Source organism: Misgurnus anguillicaudatus, chromosome 15 (genome assembly GCF_027580225.2).
Source record: "Misgurnus anguillicaudatus chromosome 15, ASM2758022v2, whole genome shotgun sequence".
In the NCBI taxonomy this organism is placed as follows: domain Eukaryota; kingdom Metazoa; phylum Chordata; class Actinopteri; order Cypriniformes; family Cobitidae; genus Misgurnus; species Misgurnus anguillicaudatus.
This window is the reverse complement of record NC_073351.2, coordinates 24,165,595-24,175,276: the sequence shown is the minus strand read 5'-3', so window position 1 is coordinate 24,175,276 and position 9,682 is coordinate 24,165,595. Positions and strand designations below refer to the sequence as shown.

At 38.3% G+C, this 9,682-nt stretch overlaps 1 protein-coding gene across 1 annotated transcript; it reads left to right on the top strand.

Moving 5' to 3' along the window:
• The first annotated feature begins 3,034 nt into the window (after positions 1–3,034).
• On the top strand, positions 3,035–9,146 carry cbln1 (cerebellin 1 precursor). The gene is made up of 3 exons (XM_055174343.2): positions 3,035–4,296; positions 4,719–4,838; positions 8,061–9,146. Exons 1-3 carry the CDS (start codon positions 4,042–4,044, stop codon positions 8,256–8,258), a joined length of 573 nt encoding a protein of 190 aa, XP_055030318.1. The 5' UTR covers positions 3,035–4,041; the 3' UTR covers positions 8,259–9,146.
• Positions 9,147–9,682: the final 536 nt, after the last annotated feature.

Genomic DNA, 9,682 nt, shown 5'->3' with positions numbered 1-9,682 from the left:
CATGAACTTTCGCGATCGATACTTGCACAGCGTTTATTTAACTTAGTTTATGTTGATTTTAGCATTTACGTCATTTTTAAAACCAAAAGCTGTAACTGTTAGCATTAGTCAGGGTTCCCACGGGTCCTTGAAATCCTTGAAGGTTGTGAATCTGGGGGAAACATTCAAGGCCCTGCATGGGAAGTTTTTGAAAAAAAAATTTTTTATATGGGTGATTCTCACGAAACCATTGAAACACCACTGCACTAATGATTTTAGCTTTAAAATGTGTAATATAGTAACATTAAAAAGCATCAGAATTAACACAATACTGTGTTATACCTTGCACAATGTGTGATTTCAGCATAAGAATTTATAATTGTAAATTTTATCTGATTTTCTGCTGAAATTCTCATGACCGCAATGTGTCCGGCTTTGTTTGAACATGCGTTATGTTGTAATTTAATCAAATTAACACAAAAATATTAAGAAAAAAAATAAATGGATGTTTTGCTAGACTACTTTAGATGACAGAAAAAAATATTTACTGAATATTCATGTATAATAATAATGAAGAAAAATTAGGAAAATGATGTGTCCATGCCTGATGTTCTCATCCTCCGCAACACTTTTTGAGAACAGTTTAAGCACACATACAGAATTTTAATAAAGTTTGATTTTGAGTGACCAAGCACATGGACCAGTTACTTCAAGATGGCTACCAGGTAAGATCATTTTTTTTTACAGTTAATTTGAAATATTGTCTTGTCAGAATGCTTACACGACATTTTGATTATCATTACCGCAACAGATGCTTATTAATTGTTAATTTAATTAATAGAAGCATAATACTTTGATTTTAAATGCATGTGCAGAATCTCCAAATTATGTTCTTTCAGGTTCGTCATTTCATTTTGAAAATATGTCAGTGTTGATGTTTTCTGACTGTTGCGGTAATGAGATTTTTTAGGACTAATTTTTTAAATTATGTTACAAAAAGTGTTAAATGATAAGTAAAAGTTTTTAAATTAATGTTCCCATTTACTCCAGACTTTGTTTTTCAATGTCTGGTGGGATAAAAAGTAAATTTAAGCAATTTTTACATTTTCATGCTTGACATTTTTAAAACCAAGTTTTCGTGAGAATCACCCATATATACATAGATACAGGTCATTGAAAGTGCTTGAATCTATTTTATGCAAGAAGTTTTTTGAAAAAAAAAAAATCCGTATTATTCCCTGTGTAGTGTAGGATAATCTCATAAAATTTCTAGCCTTTTAAGCACACGTGTTTAACTGTTTGCTTTAAATGCTTATATCTTCTGTATGCGAATGTTGATTCATACCAAAATGCTTTTTCGCATAGTTGTGTTTGAGACATCTCGGGTTACGTATGTAACTGTTGTTCCCTGAGAAGGGAACGAGACGCCATGTCTCTTTTGCCATACTTCCTGCATTCCTGTAACGCCGTCTTGAGCAATATTTCATATAGCAATATACTTCATGGCTCCCGCGTCACCCTGTCTTTGTCATTAAGCCTCACCATTGGTTGAATTTGATATACACATTCAGACACACTTACCCCTGGAGGCGTCCCCAAAGTGTCACCGCAGTGACGCAGCGCGAGTTCCCTCGAAAGGGAACTGTAACAATGTATCTTAAAAGGTAACATGATGTAACCTTGCTCTCACTTGAAATGTGTCACCACATTTAGTCCTTGAATTTTAGGGTATTGTACCTGGAAAGTCCCTGGAAGGTCCTTGAATTTGAAGTTAACTAAGGTGTGGGAACCCTGATTAGTTAATGCACAAAGAACCAACATGAACATTGGCATTAACTAGCACGAACAATAATTAATAGGCCTAAATACTGATAAACTATGTTGCTCATTGTTAGTTCATGTTAGCTAATCAACTAGTGTAAAAAATACAACCTTTTCATAAAGTGTTACTATTAACATGTTAGCTACATATTGTCTTAATATGAAATTTTTTTGGTTTATTTCTGTTTTTAATGTGAATTAAAGACACTTGACTGTTAAGAAAATGTAGTTTATTTGTACCTATTCGTAATACATCCAAACCAACACAACAGCTTTGCTAAGAGGAAACATTGATACAGAAGCAAAAACATAAAACAATAATAAGATATGTAGAAAAATTCAACAGCCTGTGGTTTTAAAGCTCCTCGCAGAAATCTCTGTCTTTGTGTTATTTGCTGTCTGAACGTGTCTACCTTGCCTTTGCATCAGGTACGTCTGCAGCACCTCTCCGCCGCAGTCTTGTAGGCGGCTGACCTGACTAAAGCTGGGCCTGCAGCTCATCATCTTTCTTTAGAACTTTCCTTTTGATAAAGTAACCAGGTGACTCGCTGACTCAAGACCTGCTGTATGTGCCTGTTAAAATATACTGGTGAGATACTGTTAAGTTTTTTTTGCACAGGAGAGTAGTTTTGTGGATGGAATTTAATGATTAAAATTATTAATTACAAACCTTCCAATATTTATTCAATGATTTATGAAAACATATCACACACACATACACACTTCAACAACACAAAAGTTCAAACCAAATCAGCAAGTGTCCATACATTTGTTTAAACACAGAGGTCTACATGATTTAATAGTGTTTTTTATCCATTTGCAACCCTAAGATCTGATAATACCAATTTTAACTTAACCCTCCCCCCACCCCAATCTAAATACTTAACCCTCCTCTTAAGGTGGCTTTCATTATTTTAATCGGCGCTTTAGCTCAACTCACACAGTCTCCTAAATGCTTTGTTGTCTCTGCTGCTGTTTCTTTCAAATGTCAAGCTCGTCCTTTGTTCTCGTTTAGCTCACCGTGTCTCTTTTCCTCTTAAAACCTGCTCAGTGATCTCATTTATTAAATGTCATGTAGGAACTGCGCTGGCGCAGAATGAGTGCTGTCAGAAAAATGCGCAGGCCCTCCGTAGGCAAAGATGCGCGGCCTCAGACGCCACTTCCATCACCATGTTTAAACTGTGCACAAATTATTTTGAGTAGCGGTACTTAAATGTTGGCATAAATAGCCATGGGACTTAGGTTTTCCTGCGTATTTACAATATCGGTTTCCAAACAGAAAATGTGGTGTAGCCTATAGATTAGAGTGAGTTTAGTGTCAGTATATTACAGTCGGCTGAAACTGTAATATGATATTGATTATGATATCGATTGAATTAACTAGACCAGCTCCATTAATGTCCTCTCTGTTTAAAGTTGACTTATCCATTTGTAGAAGCCGTGCGTAATGCTGTTGGAAATGTCCCTTTTTTCCGCAATAAGATGTCCAATAGTGAGCACAGCAACTTTGTTAACTTCTCCCACAAGGAATAGATGAAGACAACCTCGCCTGTCTTATCGCGCGCTCACAATCCATTAATCGTGAATAACATTTAAGGAGAATAAATTGCGTCCTTGTGTCCGGTGAAACGATGACAAAACGCGCCCCTATTTTCATCAGGATCGGGGTGTCATCCCCTTCTGTCTGCTAGTGGTCGGCTGGTCCACCTGTAAGATACTTCTTTTGAGGGGTGGGACCCCATCCGTAATGTCACTAGAAGAGGCGGTCCGTGCGCTGGGTTTGGAAACGGATTGGAAAAGTAAAGACGGTCTCCTGCGCTGATTGGGGGTCCAGAGGGGAGAACGAGGAGGGCGGGGGGATTGCGCTCACGAGCCTTTGTGTTTCACTTCTAATATCTCACATATCAATAATTGAGCGCGCGAGCAGACGGGACCCCACGCGCTATGTGTTCTACTGCGCGCGGACTCGGCAAGGGCCTTGATCCGCTTTCAGTCGGCTGTTCCACTACGGACTGATAGGAGAAAACTGGAAGTACTGGTAAATATATCTATGACAGTTCAGAGTCGGTGAAGGAAAAAGAAACTGCTGTAGTATTGACTTGAACAGTTGGGAAGGACTTCATTTGACAGTGAGGAGAGGTTTGGAGCGGTGTTGGTTTCCCGTGCACGGCAGGGGATTTGAGCGCAAAACGGTTTGTATCTTTGTTAGAAGACTGCTGTTAGGTGCAGGGTGAAGTTGGCATGATGTTGACGTTGGTTCTAGGCGCAATGTGGTTAGTATGCCATGCGTATGCACAGAACGAGACGGAACCCATCTTGCTGGAGGGAAAATGCTTGGTCGTGTGCGACTCAAATCCCACCTCGGACCCGACCGGAACGGCTCTTGGGATATCGGTGCGTTCGGGGAGCGCCAAAGTGGCTTTTTCAGCAGTGAGGAACACGAACCACGAACCGTCTGAGATGAGCAATCGAACAATGGTGATCTACTTTGATCAGGTAAATGCTTCAGGCAGTTTCTTTTGTCTTGTTTTACTTTTTGTCTTTAGTCGGTTGTGTATTACGGGCGCCTTTTTGTGTTCTGTAAATTAATCGTGGCTACAAATACAACCTGGATACAAAAATCTAAGAAATAGTTGATAGTCTATTGGGAAATTTATTTCCACTTCCACGTCGTAAAGGTCAATTACAGGCTAATGGCTTTCAATTACATCTAATAGCTCTGAACTTCAAGTTTTAGAGTCGTAAAACTATCCACTGTACTGCTGAAATGACGAAATTATTTAAACGGGGTTTTGCTAACCATCAGGTTTCCTGTTATTGGGTTAAATCGAAATTTTAAGGTGTAGCCAAAAGTAAGGAGACACGTCGATGAAAATATTTATTAATGTTTGTCTGATCCCGTTTAAATCCTCCCTCAGGTACTTGTGAACGTTGGTAAAAGTTTCGACGAGGAAAGGAGCCATTTCCTCGCCCCGCGCAAAGGGATATACAGTTTTAATTTCCACGTAGTGAAAGTGTATAACCGTCAAACGATCCAGGTAAGTCATTTTTCGCCATTTCTTACCTCTCCCACTTTTTCTGTGTCGTTCTCTTAAGTATTCTGTGGTGCGTGCGTGTGCGCGCAGGAGAGTAAAGTGTATGCACGAGAGCGTTATTAATTCACACAGCAAGACAAGCACACAAAGACTGATTTTTGAGTTAGCATCAATAGGCTTTTAGGTTTGAAATCTTTAGCTGTCTAGAGAGGGAATGATGACTTTATTTTCCTAGTTAGCATGAGATTAATAATCAGACAAAAGCTGCTGTGTCGACCGCCTATCGCGTGTTCAGGACCATGGACAGAGAAGGCGCGTGACGGATTCGCCTCATGAAAAAATAATAAACCACTCTGCTCTTTATGGCACAAACATGACATCTTCGACGTTAATTTAAAATGCTGTGACATATTTATTCACACTGAACTGTTAAAATTAAGTTTATTCCTTACTCGAACGCTTTTGATGAAAGATTTTAAACGCGTATAAATAGGTTATTCATGACTTTTACTAATTTAGGCGCAGAATTGGCTAAATACCTGTCTCCCAGATGATTCAGAATTACATCCATTTATTCCTCTCTGATCGGCGACAGGATTAGAAGCAAAGAAGGTCGAGTCAACAAAATTATCAAATTCAGAACTAAATGAAGACAACGAGTTGTCAACACCAAAACAGAGAAACACAAAATTGTACAAACATTTGATAGGATAATACACCAGCTGCGTAAATCTCCAGCAAATCCCATTTGAGACAAATAAAGGTCTCAAGACTTTAATTTAATTTAATTATTAATTAAATATTAATTGTTTGTACCATGCTTACACACTTTTTGTGTACTTGATGCTTTTATTTAGCTATAGACCTATATCTTATATTTTACACGAGATGCCATGTATTATAAGGGAACTAAAATTGGCCGAGGGGTAACAAGGAAAACTTATGGGATATATATTTGCAAGTGTAAAAGGCCAGACATGAGAACACAGTGTTATTAAATTTTACTTAAAAAAAAAATATAATTATTTATTCATAAAATGCATTATTTCACACATATTTGTCTGTGCAGATCTCCATTATATCCGTATTCCTAATTTTATTATACACCTTCATTTCAGTCAACTTTAGGTACAACGTTCAAGCGAGTGCTTAGGTTGTGCTCTACCCCTTACATTTAGTCGGAGTTACATCATGTGATTAGCTGATAATGTAAATATTTTTCTAATTTTTTTCTGCAAACACCGCACTTGGTCCTTAAACGAAACAAATTTCACACTGTTGTGCTCAAGAGATGAGCAGGCCTCTCTATTACCATGCAGAGCACAGGATACTCTGCAACTCACATTTGCAATTATTTAAATAGTGTGAATAGTCAAGCAGTCAATAGTCTCATATGTCATTAAATTCTTTGGAATAAGTGTAAATGAGGAGCTCAGATGCAAAAGCCGCTAAATGCCACTTTTGTCAAAAAGTAAGATAATGATATTAACCGAATGCTCTTGGCACTTGTTATACGTTCATCAAATATTTTCGCTTCAAATCCGCTTAACACCAGCTTTAGGCCTTGTAGAATCACCATTTATTTTGGCAGAATCCATTAAGAGTCTAATAAAATATGCTAATTTACAAGAGAGCATGTCAGACGCACTTAGAGGGTTTTGCATCTGAGCTTTTCAAATATTGCTTTTTTTCTCAGTTTCCTACACATCTATATTGCCAAAGTCAATCTAACGCAATGTCATGGCCACTTCAACACTAAGGAAAAATCCATATGACATCATGGTATATGATTGAAAAAACATATTTTTTAAATTCCGCTCTGGTTCAGGTGTCTGATAGTCTCAGAAACTAATATCACAATCTTTAGTTAGAAATGTGTGGTTGAATTTCTTCATTTTAAGTTCAGATTTTATCCTTAAACTCAGAAACATAATCTTGTTAACACCTACTGTGAAAATTAGGAATCTAGCAGTATGTCAACGGAAGTTTGTCTAAAAAAATTAATTAAACTCTTTTATTAAAAAACGTAACAGACAGTTGAATACTGATGCAGATATAATACGTTTTCATATTTTCAGCACCACAATTCTCTTTGAACCCACAGATGCGACAGAAGGAAATTACTAAAATAATGACCCTGTGAATAGAAATGACAAAGGAGAGCAAAAAAATGTGTCTTTCCCAATGTTAACCACTATGCATGACTGAGATAGACAATGCGATGAGCATAAGGAGCTGGGAGAGGGCAAAAAAAGGGGCGGTCCTCCATCACTCCACTGCGTCATTTGGACAGGAAGCTATCTGTTGGTTCCGCTAAATGGAGCATTAAATTGTGTGTTGAGTCACTTATGAACCATTTACATTGTTTCTCTGCCTAATATTTGGTCTTTTTAGTGTTAGTCATATAGAGTAATGTCAAATTCATACACTGGTTTTGTTTGAATGCACTACATTGTAGCTGAAGAATCCCTTTTTTGTAATAACATTACAATTACAAGGCCTTAAAGCCTTGAATTTTATACCTCAGAGGTAATAATGCTTTTTCACCGTCCCTAGACCATTTTTTCTATCGCATTGAGTCCTGACTGAGGCTACACAACAGTGAGCATTTTTGTGAGTCTTAGTGCAGTGTGTGTTTTACTTGTATATGTAAAGTATATGCATGGGTTTGCATATTAATAGTGATTTGTATCTGATGGCCATGCATCACATTTAAAGGTGTCTTTCCTATAACCACAAGCTCGTTTCTTTCTGAAATTTCTTCAGAGTTTCAAATGTCACTTTTACTCTTCCTCTAGTTTAGTCTGAAATTGGCTGGTACAGAGAAATAGACACAAATAAACCAATGTGCCATTTCCCCTGGCAAAGGCCTATAAATGCTTTGATCAAGTTTAAGGATTTTGTGAGGAACTGCCTACTGCATTGTCAAGGGGCTTGTGAGCATGCACAAGAAAAGGGAACAAGAGTGTATACGTTGCTGGTTAGAAATTTAAAATAGGCTCGCTTTAAAATATCGTCTCTCGCTGTCCCTTTGGGCTTTTAAGTACATGTTGTTTTATTCAACCAAGCATTACCTGAGTGTTATGGCTGCTTAGCTCATCTGGGGTTTTCTTCATAGTTGAATTATTTTGTAAAATTCAGTTCTTTAAAGCAAAATCATAAAATGACACACTTGTGTGCCTTAATGGAAACACACTCTCTAATCCAATTGCTTCCACGATCCAGGTAAGCCTGATGCTCAATGGCTGGCCAGTAATCTCTGCCTTTGCCGGGGATCAGGACGTCACGCGTGAAGCAGCCAGTAACGGTGTCCTGATTACAATGGATAAAGGCGACCGCGTCTACCTCAAGCTGGAGCGGGGCAACCTGATGGGTGGCTGGAAGTACTCCACATTTTCTGGCTTCCTGGTCTTCCCTCTGTAGAGGAGGAGCACGCCAAGGAAGGACTATTGCTCTTTAGCTCGCCGGCTTGTGGGAGATAGGAAGCATATGAGGGTGGATGAAAGATAGATTGATAGCGAGAATGTAAAGAAAAAATATAGAAAGAGAAAATTTTCGTCGCACTCACTTCGCTCTGCTGCTTGACTACAGCTCTGGACAGCCAAAACTTTTTTATTATCCTTAATATAAACGATAATTAAAATGATCTGGAAAGAAAACCCACAGAGGATCGTAGCCCTTACCCCCTAGTTCATCCCATCACTACCCACCCTCCGCTTTAAGGATCGTCCTTCTGCAGCCCAGACCTCCATTTCGCACAGACATCATCATCTCTGTATATTCTTGCCATGTATGCGTACTGTGAGTGTCAAATGCCATTGTCATTCTTCTCAGTACCGAGTCCAGTCGCCTTTCTTTGGCCTGCTCCAGTGCTCCTCTCGCTCACCCTTTCTTTCCTCGGAGTGGGCGTCTTTGCTCCGTCATGACTGATGGATGTCTGGATCCCCACAAAAAGACTGCATACTGGATATATACATATATAAATACATTGAAAATCTTAAAGTTTCTATATGATTATAATATACTCAATGCCTAAATGAATCTGGTCAACTCTCTGTATTTCTGTATTTCAGTGTAGTGATCGTGTGTGGATTATCAGGCTGCTGTCCAACTACCAATGCTTCTTGTTTTTGTTTCGGTCAAAACGTGGCTAAGATGATACTATATCAGAAATACTATAAAGTACAAAGTTTTATTATCATTGATTGTAAGATATGTGTGAATATTTAGCAAACAAAATCCTCCCTTTTAATCAGTTACATTACCTATTGTTTTTTCTTTGGTTCAATAAAAATTTAATGGTACTTTTTATTTTTCTTAATCTGATTCTGTGCTTTGAGATTTAAGATTGTGGCCTACAGGGTTAAATCAGCTCACTTAAATGACTTTGACAAATGTGTACATGTGTGTGTGTTCCACAGAGAAACAATGACATGGTGTTTGCTTGACTGGCCTCTCTCTCTCTCTCTCTCTCTCTCTCTCTCTCTCTCTCTCTCTCTCTCTCTCTCTCTCTCTCTACCGGGTGATTGGAGCCTCTCGCTGCTGCACTCAAGACTCTAATGAGCTCCTGGGGGGAAATTAGCGCTTGCATAATAAGCAAACCCCACTGTTTACACAAAAATCATGTTGCGTACATATTTCCAACTTTTCTTTTAATTCTTTCTTTTTTTCTTTTGTGGATAGTATCTCTCATCCCACATTCGTTTCATTTGATTTAATTAAGCATATGTCTATTTTAAATAACACATCCACTATCCTTTCACCCAAAGTCAATACAGTAACAGGAGCTCAGTGTTCTGTCGGGCAAAGCACACCTCAGCACATAACACTGCCATCTCTTCACAATG